This window comes from Zeus faber (assembly GCF_960531495.2).
Source record: "Zeus faber genome assembly, chromosome: 15".
In the NCBI taxonomy this organism is placed as follows: Eukaryota; Metazoa; Chordata; class Actinopteri; order Zeiformes; family Zeidae; genus Zeus; species Zeus faber.
Window position 1 is genome coordinate 29,165,093 of NC_137194.1, and position 18,150 is coordinate 29,183,242.

The 18,150-nt window shown below is 43.9% G+C and overlaps 1 protein-coding gene across 1 annotated transcript; it reads left to right on the forward strand.

Moving 5' to 3' along the window:
- The first annotated feature begins 2,242 nt into the window (after positions 1-2,242).
- ndufb11 (NADH:ubiquinone oxidoreductase subunit B11) lies at positions 2,243-16,880 on the forward strand. The gene is made up of 3 exons (XM_080014778.1): positions 2,243-2,464; positions 9,970-10,100; positions 16,646-16,880. Exons 1-3 carry the CDS (start codon positions 2,279-2,281, stop codon positions 16,773-16,775), a joined length of 447 nt encoding a protein of 148 aa, XP_079870904.1. The 5' UTR covers positions 2,243-2,278; the 3' UTR covers positions 16,776-16,880.
- The last annotated feature ends 1,270 nt before the right edge of the window (positions 16,881-18,150 follow it).

Here is an 18,150-nt window from a genome sequence, read left to right on the forward strand (position 1 = left end):
TAAAACCGTTTTCTCACACTCATTCTGCCTCTTTGCAACAGAATGACCTGCAGCCTTCTAATGGCCAGTCTTGTAAGCAAGTCATCTCTCTATGTAGAAGAATCCTCCATCTCAACACTACAATTTGTGGTTGCTATCTTTACTCTCCATTTTTGACGCTACCAATAGCTTAGTGTTGGAGAGAATTTGCTTCATTTAACCCTGGCTGTCATGGTGTTGTAATTGCGTGAGGTTAAATTGCAAATTCTTTGAAGAAGAATTAAGGGGGGGGCAGGGAAGTGAAAGTGGCTTATGTCTCTCTCAGTTGAAGACTCTTGAGTCTTTAAGTGTAACTAGATGTTTTTCATTACATTCAGTGGAGAACTGTATGAATTTTAATTTAATCTTGAATTGCTGTTTCCCAAAGACCCATTTTGTTTGTTCCATTCTCAATTTTAAAGATGTGTTTGTTTTTTTGTGCCAAAGCACAACCATTAAGTTATTTGTACTGAAAGCTTGTCTTGACTGTCTGTCACAGTCCAAGTCACTGTGGCATTAATTTTACTCCCAAGTAGACCAATGGATGCTTCTTTTTATTGCTTGCCACTGATTGAAGTGTGACTAGCTTTACAATTGAGGCCAGTCACATAAAAACAGTATTTATGCTGGTATGGCCGGTTTTCTGTGTCTTCAACACGCCAAACAGTGAAGTGAAGCTACTTTGGTTGGCCCACGAGACCTCTAAAAATGGCACACGATGAGCATTAGCCCACGTTCAACGTCCTGGCAGAGAAGTGCCTCATTATGAATTCTTCTAAACCTGTAGCCTTTTTGCCTATTTTGTTGTTCTGTGTACCCAGCATCTCTGCACTTCTTTGCATTACATTGTATAATCAAGGATGCCATTGCAGGATCAAATAAAACTCAAAAGCAGCCCTTATTGATCAAGGCAGCAGATCCATGTTGCTAAATCTGCTCACATGTTGTGAGCAGTGAGTTTAATATAATGGGACAGAGCGGATATTATTGGGTGCTTTCCAAGTGTTCATGCATTATTGTAATTTGTATTTTTCACATGATTGGTTTGATTCTTTTTAATTATGTATTTGTTGAAATTATTTATTTTGTGTGTTTTTGGTCCCTGTCTTGATTGCTTCCCAACCTAATTTGAATCCAGACTAATACAGAAGCGCTGGAAATTTAGACACGATTACCCCAACAACAGCAAATTATTTTTGTTGTTGTTGAAACAAGGACTAAACTGACTCTTGTATTTAGGCAGACCTTTGCCATTATTGATAGAATGACTACACCAACTCATTGTCTGATTTTTGTACAATAATATGTTATGAGCCTCAGTCCATATTCACAACCAATCGATGAAACTTGCAAGCCCCAATTCTTGCAATTTGCGCATTTGTACAAATTCTGACTTGTTTCTCGGTTAATTTAGAAACGTGCACAAAAGTTGAACTTTTTAATCATACGGCACATAATGTATCATTGATTGTATAACGTGGCCAAATAAATATGTACTCAATGCAACAGACTTGTAAAGGGGGAGTGTTTTTACAATTGACATGCAAATTTGACATGCAAGTGTTTGATTTAAATTAAAATGTGCATAAACTGTGGCATAATGTGCTCTTGAATTAAATTTTAATTATCTTGATAATTGATGGAATTTGTATGAAGTAGTTACATTTTTATTTTAAAAATCATGTAATTTGTGCACAAAAAAAAATGTAATTTCAATAAGATCTGTAAATAAAAGGTATTCCCCGTAGCCCAGTCTGGACCCGCTCAACGCAGCAAAATGCCGAAACCCGGGATCGAACCAGGGACCTTTAGATCTTCAGTCTAACGCTCTCCCAACTGAGCTATTTCGGCACCTGAAGCCAGGTAGTTATTCAAGTACCAAGAAGTATATATACATTTAGTCGGAAGCAAACGTGTCATATTGCAAACGTGTCATATTGCAGAGTTATCGACTAGCCGATCTGTGCACGTTTGTTACTTTGGAGCAGCGGCGGTGACGCTGCTGTGCTCTCGTTACGGTCGATACTCAATACTGTATAGGGATGGAGCCCAAATAAAGAATAATAAAATAAATTAAAAACGGCAATACCTAAAAAAAAAAAAAAAAAAATCTTCTTTCGGGTCTACATATAAATAAATAACTAAAAAGAATTGAGTCATTAATGAAAAAATAAATAAACAGTCAGATAGGGTTAAGGAAACCGTCGCTTCCGCTTCCGGGTCAACGGTTTCGTCTCGCGTTGAACCCAAGGCGGACAAAATGCTCGGACGTCTCGCAGGGCTCCGGCCCGCGTTGCCCCCGCTTCTGTGGGGTCGCACATGTGGGGTTCGGTTCGTCTCCCAGTCGAAACAAGCGGGCTCCGCCGGTTCGGCCACTCTGTCGGAACCACGACATCCGAGCGTCGCGGAAAGTCACGGACACGCCGAGGTCAGCGAATACGTGAAGGTGAGTCCCCGTTCCACTGCGAACAGCCCGACCCGCAGCCGGACAGAAGCGTAGTATTTTGGGGTGTTTTAACGATGCGTCGACTTTTAGAAATATCAGAAAAAAAAAATGGAATAAATTGTCGCTTCTTTAATTGGGCTGACGCGAGCAAGCCACGCCATCTCCCGCGTGATGGCGCTGATGTTTCAGTCGCAACAAAACAACTCACTGTCAGATGGTCTTGTACTTTGCACTGTACGATATGATAAAGCGCAGTGTGCACCCAGGCACTTTTCTTCCATCCCATAGGTGGTGGTGGTGATGATGATAACTACAATTCCTGTGCTGACCCATTTTGTTTGTAAGTGCTACTCTCCACAACTGTATTTCTTTGCCCCACTCTATTAAAGAGATGTGACATCACAAAGACTGGTTTTCCTTGCTGCACATTTTTTTTTTTTTAAAGAAAGCACTTCGGCTCAAAACGATGACTTGACTGTTGGCTAGATGTTTGGTCATGGACAATATGTGCAAAATTGGTAAGGATGTGTGTCAAAATGTCTCAATCTATGTCCACTCCACTCTACACTGCTTGTGTTGGGGTATTGTGTCCATGATGTCTGAGTTTCCTTGGCCCACTTTTATTTTCGCGTAGAAAACCTTTCGGGCAAGCTGTGGCTCACAGAGTGAAATATTTTGTAAACGCTTCCAAAAAGTAATGGCATACCCGTCAGGATCGAGCCGGTCATTTTGATATATTTTGCTTGTATGTGGCTCCAAAACTGTATGAACAGTAGTGCAGACTGAGTGCCTCAATCCACGGTCCCTCGCTGGTCCCATGGACTGAGGACAGCCCGCCCAGTCAAGTCCCATTGCTCTGTGGGGACCAGCTCATGTACACTCAGCGGTAATAAAATATAGCCAATAAAAAACAATAACCATTTTATTTTTTATTTTAGAGGTTTTTAATTTATTTTATTTTCTGACGCGAGTTGAATGAAAAAAGGAAAAAAAAAAAAAACAGTGCGCTGTCCTGTGCTTTACGAAAGTCGGAACAAACTTTTTCAAATTATCTCTTATAGATCTTATATGAGTGAAGAATCAACAACTGGCTGCTTATTTCTCACCTCAAATTTGTTAAAACGAATTTTGGTGGATAAGGTGAAATAAGTGAAGTTACGGAGTACATACAACACAGAAGACGTGCTGACACTCCATTGGCTGACGTCACTTCAGAGTCCCAGTGCAGTACAAACGCAACCAGAAAAAAACCCTTGATGTTATCTAGTTCTCGGTGGACTTACCCAGTTCCTAGTTTTCCTCAGGGAATCCCCAGAACTGTTAGGTGCGAAACGCCTTAATAGAGCTCAGCAGTGAGTTTCCGGAAGTGAAAATCCCATTCATATTCTGAATCGAGGATTTTGATTGTTAGCCATTATGTCGTAACCATCCAAGGTAGACTTACGAAGAGCTATGAGATTGTGAAACGATTGTCTACACCGATCCGTCAGAACATTAAGACTACCTGCCTAATATTGTGTAGGTCCCCTTTGTGCCCCCAAAACACCTCTGACCGGTCGAGGCATGGATTCCACAAGATCTCTGAATCTCTGAAGACGTTACCAGCAGGTCCTTTAAGTTCTGTAAGTTGCAAGGTGGGGCCCCCATGGATCGGGGTTGTTCCAACACATCCCACAGATTCTCAGTCAGATGGAGTCCTGGGAATTTGGAGGCCAAGGCAACACCTTGAATTCTTTGTTACTCAAACTATTCCTGAACAATTTTTGTGGTCTTGCAGGGTGCATTATCCTGCTGAAAGAGGCCACTGCCATCAGGGAATACCGTTACCATGAAGGGGTGTATTTGGTCTGCAACAATTTTTAGATAGGTGGGACGTGTCAAAGTAATATCCAAATGGATACCAGGACCAAAACTTTCCCAACAGAACATTGGCCAGAGCATCACCCTGCCTCCACCGGCTTTCCTTCTTCCCATAGTGCATTCTGTTGCCATCTCTTCCCCAGCTAAGCAATACACACATTTGACCAGCTGCATGATGTAGAAGAAAATGTGATTAATCAGACCAGGCCACCTTCTTCCATTGCTCCATGATCCAGTTCTGATGCTCACATGCCCATTGTAGGCACTTTCGGTGTTGGAAGGGGTCAGCATGGGCACTCTGATCGGTCTGAAGCTACGCAGCCTCAAACACAGCAAGCTGCGATGCACTGTGTGACACCTTTCATCATAGCTAGCATTAACTTTTTCAGCAATTTGTGCTATAGTAGCTCTTCTGTGGGATCGGACCAGACAGGCTAGCCTTCGCTCTCCACACACATCAATGAGCCATGGTAGCCCATAACCCTGTCGCAGGTTCACCAGTTGTCCTTCCTTTGACCACTTTTGATAGGGTCTAACTATCAGAAACACTCCAAGACCTGCCGTTTTGGAGATGCTCTGACCCTCTGACCCCTCATCTATCACAATTTGACCCTTGTCAAGGTCACTCAGATCTTTAGGCTTGCCCATTTCTCCTGCTTCCAACACATAAACTTCAATAACTGACTATTCACATGCTGCCTGATATATCCCACCCCTTGATAGGTGCCATTGTATCTAGAAGATCAATGTTATTGACATCATATGTCAGGGGTTTTCATGTTGTGGCTGACCGGTGTATGCTCCTGTAGAAGCCTATATATCCATATATACAGTGGGGCAAAAAAGTATTTAGTCAGCCACCAATTGTGCAAGTTCTCCCACTTAAAAAGATAAGAGAGGCCTGTAATTTTCATCATAGGTACACTTGGACTATGAGAGACAGAATGGGGGGAAAGAATCCAGGAAATCACATTGTAGGATTTTTAATGAATTAATTGCAAAATTCCTCGGTAAAATAAGTATTTAGTCACCTACAAACAAGCAAGATTTCTGGCTTTCACAGACCTGTAACTTTTTCTTTAAGAGGCTCCTCTGTCCTCCACTCGTTACCTGTATTAATGGCACCTGTTTGAACTCGTTATCAGTATAAAAGACACCTGTCCACAACCTCAAACAGTCACACTCCAAACTCCACTATGGCCAAGACCAAAGAGCTGTCAAAGGACACCAGAAACAAAATTGTAGACCTGCACCAGGCTGGAAGACTGAATCTGCAATAGTTAAGCAGCTTGTTGTGAAGAAATCAACTGTGGGAGCAATTATTATAAAATGGAAGACATACAAGACCACTGATAATCTCCCACGATCTGGGGCTCCAAGCAAGATCTCACCCCGTGGGGTCAAAATGATCACAAGAACGGTGAGCTTGGGCTTGTCACTGTACCATTCACAAAGTGTAGGGCAGTTCTGTATTGACTAGACACACCTGCCCACACTGCAACACCACCACCACCAAAGGCTCGTCTGGTGACAACAGTGGCTGATGCATAGCGTGCTCCTTGACGTCTCCAACATCGTTGGCGGCCATCATTTCTGCTCAACATGAATCGACTTTCATCAGAGAACAGCACTGAGGCCCACTGAGTTCAATTCTAATTGAACCAGGAAATGTATTGGCCGATTCATGGATCAAACACCTGTTGTCAATTTTCCTTTCAGCTCCTTGTTGGAGAACACTAAGTTGTGCAAAAAGTACTGAAACACTGAACAGTTGGACATGTGCATTCAAAAGTTTAGAGAAGGTCAAATTAAGTTCACCTGTAAATGTTATAGTGCATTTTAGGTTCATCCTGAAATTTCACCCGAAAGACAAATATCCCTAACTTTTTGAGTAGTGCATATATAGTAGTGCATATATACAGTGGGGCAAAAAAGTATTTAGTCAGCCACCAATTGTGCAAGTTCTCCCACTTAAAAAGATGAGCGAAGCCTGTAATTTTCATCATAGGTATACCTCAACTATGAATCCAGAGAATCACTGTCTGATTTTTAAAGAATTTATTTGCAAATTATGGTGGAAAATAAGTATTTGGTCAATAACAAAAGTTCATCAATACTTTGTTATATACCCTTTGTTTGCAATGACAGCGGTCAAACGTTTTCTGTAAGTCTTCACAAGGTTTTCACACACTGTTGCTGGTATTTTGGCCCATTCCTCCATGCAGATCTCCTCTAGAGCAGTGATGTTTTGGGGCTGTCGCTGGGCAACACAGACTTTCAACTCCCTCCAAAGATTTTCTATGGGGTTGAGATCTGGAGACTGGCTAGGCCACTCCAGGACCTTGAAATGCTTCTTACGAAGCCACTCCTTCGTTGCCCGGGCGGTGTGTTTGGGATCATTGTCATGCTGAAAGACCCAGCCACGTTTCATCTTCAATGCCCTTGCTGATGGAAGGAGGTTTTCGCTTAAAATCTCACGATACATGGCCCCATTCATTCTTTCCTTTACACGGATCAGTCGTCCTGGTCCCTTTGCAGAAAAACAACCCCAAAGCATGATGTTTCCACCCCCATGCTTCACAGTAGGTATGGTGTTCTTTGGATGCAACTCAACTCAACTTGTCGTGTTTGGAGGACAAAGAAAGCTGAGTTTTCACCAAAAAGTTATATTTTGGTTTCATCTGACCATATGACATTCTCCCAATCCTCTTCTGGATCATCCAAATGCTCTCTAGCAAACTTCAGACGGGCCTGGACATGTACTGGCTTAAGCAGGGGGACACGTCTGGCACTGCAGGATTTGAGTCCCTGGCGGCGTAGTGTGTTACTGATGGTAGCCTTTGTTACTTTGGTCCCAGCTCTCTGCAGGTCATTCACTAGGTCCCCCCCGTGTGGTTCTGGGATGTTTGCTCACCGTTCTTGTGATCATTTTGACCCCACGGGGTGAGATCTTGTGTGGAGCCCCAGATGGAGGGAGATTATCAGTGGTCTTGTATGTCTTCCATTTTCTAATAATTGCTCCCACAGTTGATTTCTTCACAACAAGCTGCTTACCTATTGCAGATTCAGTCTTCCCAGCCTGGTGCAGGTCTACAATTTTGTTTCTGGTGTCCTTTGACAGCTCTTTGGTCTTGGCCATAGTGGAGTTTGGAGTGTGACTGTTTGAGGTTGTGGACAGGTGTCTTTTATACTGATAACGAGTTCAAACAGGTGCCATTAATACAGGTAACGAGTGGAGGACAGAGGAGCCTCTTAAAGAAAAGTTACAGGTCTGTGAAAGCCAGAAATCTTGCTTGTTTGTAAGTGACTAAATACTTATTTTACCGAGGAATTTCGCAATTAATTCATTAAAAATCCTACAATGTGATTTCCTGGATTCTTTCCCCCCATTCTGTCTCTCATAGTCGAAGTGTACCTATGATGAATATTACAGGCCTCTCATCTTTTTAAGTGGGAGAACTTGCACAATTGGTGGCTGACTAAATACTTTTTTGCCCCACTGTATAATCCAGTCACACACCATAAATTTATTTAAAAGTTTATTATAAATATAGTATTTTCATTTTGTTAGTTTTGTTTGTAAACATCTAAGCTTACTGTGGCCGGCACTTCAGAATTGGGCAATGTTGCCCTCTTACGTGCCTGAAATAAAAGGCTTTTGTGGTCGCACATGTCGCCCCCATGAGTTGTATTTAAGATTTTCTGTATTTTTCTTTAATCATGCAACAAACTGTTAAAAAAAAAAAAAAAAAAGTTTTTACTGATAGTAATAAAAGGTCACAATTCTTATTGTTGGTTTACTGTTAAATAGTTAATTATTAACATCCCTAATATCGACCCTGCGATTTTAATACGATTTATCTTGGGGTTTTAAGCGTTTGCCCCATTGGATTGTATTTAAGTACAATGGGCCTTAACTAATATGTGAATTACACACTTAATTCTTACGCAGTGAAAATACATATGAATATTATGCTGGATTCAGAAGATGAAGACTGGAAAGGCAGTTGGCCCAGATGACATACCTGTGGAAGCATGGAAATGTTTGGGTGAGATGGCAGTGGTGTTCCTAATGAGACTGTTTTAACACCATCCTGGAAAGGGAGAGGATCCGGAGGAGTGGAGAAGTGTACTGGTACCCATCTTCAAGAATAAGGGAGAGGTATAGGGCTGTTGTAACTACAGGGGAATAAACTTGATCAGCCACAGCGTGAAGCTATGGGAAGTAGTGGAGGCTAGGTTAAGAAGAGAGGTGGGGATCAGCGAGCAGCAGTATTTGGTTTCATTCATTAAGGAAAGAGTACTACAGATGCAATGTTTGCTTTAAGAATGCTGATGGAAACGTTCAGGGAGGCCAGAGGGAGTTGCACTGCGTCTTTGTTGATTTAGAGAAAGCATATGATAGGGTTCATGAGGAAGTTGGGGGTGGCAGAGATGTACGTAAGAGTGGTAAAGGATATGTATGAGGGCAGTCAGACAGTAGTAAGGTGTGCAGAAGGCGTGGCGAAAGCGGGATTGCATCAAGGATCAGCTCTGAGCCCTTTCTTGTTTGCAATGGTGATGGACAGGTTAACAGATGAAATCAGACAGGAGGCTCTGTGGACTATGATGTTCGCAGATGACATTGTAATCTGTAGCCAGAGTAGGGAGCAGGTTGAGGAGAGCCTGGAGAATTGGAGGCATGCATTAGAGGAATGCAAGTCAGCAGGAGTAAGACAGAATACATGTGCCTGAATGGGAGGGAGAGCAGCGAAAAGCTGAAGGAGTGGAGATGGAGAAGGCGGATGAGGTCAAGTACTAGGGGTCGACCATCCAAAGCAATGGAGAGTGCGGGAGAGAGGTAAAGAACAGAGTACAGGCAGGGTTGAGTGGGTGGTGAAGAGTGTCCAGAGTGATCTGTGACAGAAGGGTTCCAGCAAGAGTGAAGGGGAAGGTCTACAGGACAGTAGTGAGACCAGCTATGTTGTACGGTTTAGAGGCTATGGCACTGACAAAAAGGCAGGTGGCAGAGTTGAGGATGTTGAGATTTTCATTGGGAGTGACATGGATGGACAGATTTAAGAATGAGGACATTAAAGGGACAGCTCAGGTTGGACAGTTTAGTGTAAAAGTGAGAGGCGAGATTGAGATGGTTTGGACATGCATGGTGTGTAGGGGAGATGAGAGTTACATTGGGAGAAGGATGCTGAGGATGGAGCTGCCAAGCAAGAGGAAGGCCAAAGAGAAGGTTTATGGATGTGGTGAGGGAGGACATGCAGGCGGTTGGTGTAAGGGAGGAAGATACGCAGAACAGAAGGTATTGGAAGCAGATGATCCGCTGTGGTGACCTCTAACGGGAGCAGCCGAAAGAAGATGATTATGCTGTATTCAAGATGTGTGCCTACCAGCCAGTTTTGTTCTTATCCACTTGCATGAATCTGGATCATTCTAAATTGACAGGCCAGCAATGTCTAATTAGCATAACACATGTCCCAATTTCTCAATATAAGGAAGTTCAATTCTGTGGGCATTGATATCCATTGCTAGAGTTTTGGAAGTCTTTTGAAGGTGTTTTGGTGTATCCCTGCCATAAGTTTTCTTTGCAAAAATCATGTCCTCTCCCTATTTGAGCTGATTTGTGACTTATTTTTCTTGTCCTTTGCCAGAACCCAGATTATCATGGATTCTCCAGTGATCCAGTGGTGGACGAATGGAACATGAGGATAGCCTTCTTCCTGGGAGTCTCTGTGGTGCTTGTCATTGGGGGAGCATTTGTTCACTACCTCCCAGACCATGGGTAACTAATTTTTCCAAACTGTAATCTCTTAAATCCTGTTCATGTTTTCAGAGATTGTAAACACTTCCCAAACCTTCCAAAAAGTAAAGGCACATCCATCCAGATCAAGCTCATCATGGTGATATATTTTGCTTTTATCTGGCTCCAAAACTGTGGAGTAGTGAGTGTGTGTGTGAATAGAGTACTGCATTAAAATTTGACTGTATTAATAATATGATGTGCAACAACAGCAAGTGTGCAACGCTGCCAGTATACTTACAAATAATGGCCTTTATTTGTACAGCGCCTTACGTACATAACATACAGCTCTAAGTGCCTTTTCAGACAAGGAATTGATAATGTTAAAAAAAAAAAACCATCAAAATTATATCAATAGGAATGAAAATGAGTAGATTTTATTCTGGATTTTGCTTCAACTTTCACAATGAACTGTCGTTACACCTGTGGTGTGGGGATGGTATGGTTTGAGCAGCCAAACCTGTCCTGGGTCTAGGCAATTGGGGCCCAGGATCAGTGTGGCTGTACACCTGTTGCTTGTTGGTTGGTTTAACGAGCAACAGGTAAAATCCCCATCCCCACACACACTCAGGAGAGGAGCTCTTGTCATGTCATGTGTCCATCTGCTCCGGGGCTTGTTCTATCAAGCCCCCTCTCCACAATAAACTTGTGTTTTCTTAAACCTGGCGATAGTGGCGCCGCCCCTAGCGGTCGCCTGCGCCGGCGCTCCGGTTTCTTTCTTACTCTTTAGTATTTTTTTCCTTTTTTATCACAATGTTCGCCAGAAAAACATCAACAATTAACTCATACGGCCGCGATGCACTCATGGATATAAAAATTTCCCTAAACGAACAACTTTGGGACTTTTTATCCGTGGGAGCAGAGTGGCCGGCGGAAATCCTACGCGGGAACACTCGCAACAACAACAAAAATGGAGTCGCTGTTCCACGAGCCGGCCCACGGAGGAAGCACCGAGGTAAACGAGGCGGCATTCGGGTCAGAATGAGGACGCAACCTTACCGTCCACCTCTGCCAAGCATCCTTCTTGCGAACGTCCAGTCCCTGGAGAACAAGATGGATGAACTTCGAGCGAGGATTCAATTCCAGCGTGACACGAGGAACTGTTGCGTCCTCTGCCTGACGGAAACATGGCTGAACCCACTGGTGCCGGATGAAGCCATACGTCCAGCCGAGGCCTTCTCCGTGTTCCGCGGCGACAGAACGGGAGAGTCGGGGAAATCCAAAGGTGGAGGCGTCTGCCTAATGGTAAACAACCGCTGGTGTAACGCCAACAACACCAAATTCCTCTCCCACTCCTGCTCGCCGAACCTGGAACAGCTGACCATACTATGCCGTCCATTTTATCTCCCCTGGGAATTCAGCACGGTCATCATTACAGCCGTTTATATCCCACCGCAAGCGGACACCGACGCAGCTCTGTCGGTTCTGCACGATGTGTTGTGCGGATTCCAGAACAGACATCCCGACGCGGCTGTGGTGGTGACTGGGGACTTAAACAGGGCCAACCTGAAAAAAGTTCTGCCGAATTTCCACCAACACATCACGTGTGCCACCAGGGGAGACAGAACTCTGGACCATTGTTACACTCCTTACAAGAACGGATACAAGCCCGTGTCGCTTCCTGCTTTCGGGAAATCAGATCACGCCGCGATCTCGCTGCTTCCTGTTTACAGGCCTCTGATCGCGCGGGATCTGGTGATGACGAGGGAAGTGAAGCGGTGGACGGACCAATCAGAGGCTGCGCTTCAGGACGCTCTGACTGACGTAGACTGGGACGTGTTCCAAGCGAGCTCAAGTGACGTCAGCGAGTTTACGGAGGTTGTAGTGAGTTTCGTGGCTACGCTCGCGGATGAAATCGTTCCCACGGTGAAAGTTCGGATTTTTCCAAACCAGAAACCATGGGTTGATAAATCCATCCGCTGCGCTCTGAATGCTCGCACAGCCGCTTACAATGACGGACTTGTATCTGGTAACATGGACAACTACAAAGCGGCGTCGTACAATCTGCGGAGGGCGGTGAGGGACGCCAAACGGACGTACAGAGACACCGTGGAGCTGCAGATGGAGCGGGGGGACACCAGACGCTTGTGGGAGGGGCTGCGAACAATAACAAACTACAAGAGCAGCTCCTCCCCAGCCACGAGTGCGGACGCCTCCCTGGCCAACCAACTGAACTCCTTTTATGCGCGGTTCGAGTCTGGCAGCAACACCGCTAGCTCGCCGGCTAATTGGAGCTACACCGCTGGGGACGAGCGCGCACTCTGTGTCCGTGCACGAGGTCAGGAGGGCTTTGATGCGGGTGAACACCAAGAAAGCTGCGGGTCCAGACGGCATATCTGGACGAGTACTGAAGACCTGTGCTAACCAGCTAGCTCCGGTGTTCACCACAATATTCAACATCTCCCTGGCTGAATCAGTGGTCCCGTCCTGTTTCAAGAGGTCCACCGTCGTTCCTGTCCCGAAGATCGCCTCTCCAACCTGCCTGAATGACTACCGTCCGGTGGCCCTCACCTCGGTGGTCATGAAGTGTTTCGAGAGGCTGATTAAGGATTACATCTGCGCCTCCCTCCCCCGCACCTTGGACCCGTTGCAGTTCGCGTACCGGCAGAACAGATCCACGGATGACGCGGTCTCTCAGGTACTGCACACCACGCTCACGCACCTGGATGGCCAGAAGGGGGCCTATGTGAGAATGCTGTTCATTGATTATAGTTCAGCTTTCAACACCATCGTCCCCACCAGACTGGCTGTCAAGTTGTTGGAGCTAGGATTGAATGGTCCGCTGTGCACCTGGATCCTGGACTTCCTCACAGGCCGCCCCCAGGTGGTCAAGGTGGGGAAGTACATGTCAAGCTCCCTCACCCTGAATACAGGATCCCCCCAGGGCTGCGTCCTCAGCCCCCTACTGTACTCCCTGTACACACATGACTGTGTGGCCAGGTCCAGCTCCAACACCATCATCAAGTTTGCTGACGACACCGTGGTCGTGGGCCTGATCACCGACTGCGATGAGAAGGCCTACCGCGAGGAGGTGGCTGACCTGTCACTCTGGTGCCAGGACAACAGCCTCCACCTGAACGTCAGCAAAACCAAGGAGCTGATTGTGGACTTTAGGCGTGGATCACAATCGAGGACGCACGCGCCGTTGTGGATTAATGGGACTTCTGTCGATAGGGTGAGCAGCTTCAGATATCTGGGAGTCCACATCACAGAGGACTTAACATGGACTGTTCAAACAGACACTCTGGTGAGAAAGGTGAGGCAGCGTCTCTACCACCTCAGGCAGCTGAGGAAATTCCGGGTCTCGGTGAGGATCCTCAAGTCCTTCTACTCTGGAGCAGTGGAGAGCATCCTGACAGGCAACATCACTGCCTGGTTTGGGAACTGTACTGCCCAGGACAGGCGGGCCCTGCAGAGGGTGGTGCGTTCAGCTGAACGTACCACTGGAACTACCCTCCCCCCCTTGCAGGAGTTATACACCAGGAGGTGTAGTAGCAGAGCCCGTAGGATCATGAAGGATCCTCATCACCCCAACAACGGACTGTTTCAGCTGCTGCGGTCAGGCAAGCGCCTCCGCAGTCACGCAGCGAGAACAGAGAGACTGAGACGGAGTTTCTTCCCTCAAGCCATCAGAACTGTCAACGCTGACCTCACCAGGGGTCCTAACTGAGCCATGCACTAGGCTCCACTACCTACTGTACTGTATGTAGCATACTGTACCGCATACTGTGTCACTGTTCAGGGTTGTTCGTGATGCCGTATTGCTGCGCCGTACTGTTGTATACTGTGCTGTATTATCCCAAACACTACCTCACACTATTCACATTCACATGCCACTTTAATTCACATGCCACTTTAAATGCACATATCTGTATATACATAGCCATATTCCTTCAACCTATTCCATTTTATTTCAATTTATTTTTTATTGTATTTTATTCTATATATTTTTTATCTTATTCTATAAGTATTCCACTTACTGTATTACGTTTTAGGAGTCAGTTAGTCGGTCTATTAGAAAGGAATTTTCTACTTTTTATTTTATTTTATTTTATTTTTGTACTTTTTCCTAGGACTTCTTGTGTGCTATCACCGGGTGCGTTGCATTACATTTCACTGCATATATGTATGGAAGTATGTATATGTATGTGACAAATAAAAATCTTGAATCTTGAATCTTGAATCTCATTGTTTGGGTCTCTGTGCCGGAGGGCCCTGAATATGCCACGAGGGTGACGTGTGGCAGGTAAAACTGCTACAACACCCATGACGTGTTTAGAGGAGGTTCTTTGCATTTTTGATGTGGATATGTCACCACGGAACTGGTTTGTGATTGATAATGTAAACAAAAAGAGGTGAATATTTGTGTGTTGTCTTCACCTAGGCCTGAACCATAAAATGTAGTGAATCTTATGTATGTACTATAATGTTAAAATTATTTTCATAAAAAAATATATATATACACACAGTGGGGCAAAAAAGTATTTAGTCAGCCACCAATTGTGCAAGTTCTCCCACTTAAAAAGATGAGAGAGGCCTGTTATTTTCATCATAGGTATACCTCAACTATGAGAGACAAAATGAGGAAAATAAAAATCCAGATAATCACATTGTCTGATTTTTTTAAGATTTTATTTGCAAATTATGGTGGAAAATTAGTATTTGGTCAATAACAAAAGTTCATCAATACTTTGCTATATACCCTTTGTTTGCAATGACAGAGGTCAAATGTTTTCTGTAAGTCTTCACAAGGTTTTCACACACTGTTGCTGGTATTTTGGCCCATTCCTCCATGCAGATCTCCTCTAGAGCAGTGATGTTTTGGGGCTGTCGCTGGGGAACACGGACTTTCAACTCCCTCCAAAGATTTTCTATGGGGTTGAGATCTGGAGACTGGCTAGGCTACTCCAGGACCTTGAAATGCTTCTTACGAAGCCACTCCTTCGTTGCCCGGGCGGTGTGTTTGGGATCATTGTCATGCTGAAAGACCCAGCCACATTTCATCTTCAATGCCCTTGCTGATGGAGGTTTTCGCTCAAAATCTCACGATACATGGCCCCATTCATTCTTTCCTTTACACGGATCAGTCGTCCTGGTCCCTTTGCAGAAAAACAGCCCCAAAGCATGATGTTTCCACCCCCATGCTTCACAGTAGGTATGGTGTTCTTTGGATGCAACTCAGATTTCTTTCTCCTCCAAACACGACAAGTTGAGTTTTTACCAAAAAGTTATATTTTGGTTTCATCTGACCATATGACATTCTCCCAATCCTCTTCTGGATCATCCAAATGCCCTCTAGCAAACTTCAGACAGGCCTGGACATGTACTGGCTTAAGCAGGGGGACACGTCTGGCACTGCAGGATTTGAGTCCCTGGCAGCGTAGTGTGTTACTGATGGTAGCCTTTGTTACTTTGGTCCCAGCTCTCTGCAGGTCATTCACTAGGTCCCCCCGTGTGGTTCTGGGATGTTTGCTCACCGTTCTTGTGATCATTTTGACCCCACGGGGTGAGATCTTGCGTGGAGCCCCAGATCGTGGGAGATTATCAGTGGTCTTGTATGTCTTCCATTTTCTAATAATTGCTCCCACAGTTGATTTCTTCACAACAAGCTGCTTACCTATTGCAGATTCAGTCTTCCCAGCCTGGTGCAGGTCTACAATTTTGTTTCTGGTGTCCTTTGACAGCTCTTTGGTCTTGGCCATAGTGGAGTTTGGAGTGTGACTGTTTGAGGTTGTGGACAGGTGTCTATTATACTGATAACGAGTTCAAACAGGTGCCATTAATACAGGTAACGAGTGGAGGACAGAGGAGCCTCTTAAAGAAAAAGTTACAGGTCTGTGAAAGCCAGAAATCTTGCTTGTTTGTAGGTGACCAAATACTTATTTTACCGAGGAATTTACCAATTAATTCATTAAAAATCCTACAATGTGATTTCCTGGATTCTTTCCCCCCATTCTGTCTCTCATAGTTGGAAGTGTACCCATGATGAAAATTACAGGCCTCATCTTTTTAAGTGGGAGAACTTGCACAATTGGTGGCTGACTAAATACTTTTTTGCCGCACTGTGTGTGTGTGTGTTTTATTTTTTATTTATTTTTTTATTTATTTTTTTTTTTTACAATTTTATGTGGCATCGTACCTCCCTCTCATGCTTTACTTATCGGCCATCATGGTAAAAAAAAAAATTGGAGTTAGTTTACATCAGTGGTTACTATACAACAAACTAAACAACAACTTATTCTATTATATAATTATAGAACCCAGAATCGTGATTGTGGCGCCTCCCCTTGCGGCTGCCTGCGCGAGCACCTTGTGTCGATAACGCACATTTTGGTGTATTTTTAGAGCTTATAGAGCTTATTGTGCGTCATCACCGGGTGTCATGACATTTCACTGCATATATGTATGACCGTATGTATATGTATGTGACAAATAATCACTTGAACTTGAACTTGGTTATTTACTAGATGTTCCCCTTAATGCAGCTTTAAAAAACAAATCTAACTCAAAAATCCTTTACTCCTCAGCATGCGAGAATGGGCCCGGAGGGAAGCCGAAAAGCTGATCATGCAGAGAGAAGCTGCTGGCATCCCTCTCATAGAAGAGAACTACTACGACCCCAGCAAGATCGTGCTGCCTGGAGCCAGAGAGGAGTAGACTGTACCAGCGTCCGAAGAATTAAGGGTTCTCTTCGCCACGTACATTCAGCTGTACATTGTATTGCAAGATTGTGTAATAAATATTTCCTTTTAATTATTGGAATTTGCTTTTGTTTTGTCTTTGGTGTCTCAAGGTTTAAATTTGGAACCACTGACTTCGAGCGATAACAGAAATTAGGTGCAAATCCTGTATTTTTTCCTTTTTTTTATGCAAACTGCATTGTTTTGTTATATACAGTACTTTTACATTACATTACATTGCATTTAGCAGACGCTTTTATCCAAAGCGACTTGCAATTATTCAAACACCGATGGACGCAGCCATCAGGAGCAATGACAATTAAGTGTCTTGCTCAAGGACACTACAGCATGCTAGCAGGAGGAGCCTGGGATCGAACCAGCAACCATTAGATTACTAGAGGTTGCTGGTTCGATCCCAGGCTCCTCCTGCTACTTGTTGGCTTTTGAACCAATATGTACATTAGAGGGTTTTTGGTGTTACAGCTATAGGTGCTAACTTTGTTTGCTAAATATTCACATGTAATTGCTGTTTTAGTATTTGAATCAGCCTTAACAAGCCACAAATGAAAAGAATATACATAATAAGCTCTGCTTAAAAGACGATGGGGTTATGAAGAAACCAGAAAACCCCCAATCTGTGCCACATTTGACAAATGGAAGTGGATAAGCATTTTCCCACAAACAGATGGCGCAGAGGCTATCTGTTATGTTCTTAACGTAAAGACGCATAACTCGAAAGTCTTGTTACCTGAATTTGTGTTTTTTAAAAACAGGTTTTCGGCAAAAGAGTACAGCTTGACATTTTCACACATGAACCTTTTTAAAAGATGGAAAAATAACTTAACCCATTGAAAGTGTTTGAGCCATTGTTCTATTTATTCAGACTGAAAATGTCTTGTCACATGAGGTAACTTTAAAATCAATATTCCAATACACAATATTCCCTAGCACTCATTTTATCCTTTTATCCAATAATTTATTTAAGTACATTTCATAACAAGTACTTTTACACTTAAGTAGAAATGGCATTGTGGTACTTTCCCTTTAACCAGACTAATTTAGTGTCAGGGTATTTGAAATTTTACTTAAAAGTAAAAGGTCTGTCAATGTATCGATAAATTGATATGAAAACAAACGAAAATACTTTTTTCGGGACTTCCTTCTTCTATCCTAATGCTGCATTTCTTCAGGTTCAAGATAATAGACTTGATGTCATGGCAACATGACTGCACACATCGTTAACTTGTGTACAAAATTCCCTTTGCATGGGTGTTTATTTAAAAACATGCCTAACTTCGACCGAATCTACTCTTCACATTTTGCTCGGCTACACACTCAACGACACAACGCTG

Excerpts from the sequence above, each read along its gene's own strand:
- ndufb11 (XM_080014778.1), top strand. The coding sequence starts at position 2,279 with ATGCTCGGACGTCTCGCAGGGCTCCGGCCCGCGTTGCCCCCGCTTCTG. Across the intron at positions 2,465-9,969 it reads AGGTCAGCGAATACGTGAAG|AACCCAGATTATCATGGATT; the intron begins GTGAGTCCCCGT and ends GTCCTTTGCCAG. Across the intron at positions 10,101-16,645 it reads CACTACCTCCCAGACCATGG|CATGCGAGAATGGGCCCGGA; the intron begins GTAACTAATTTT and ends TTTACTCCTCAG.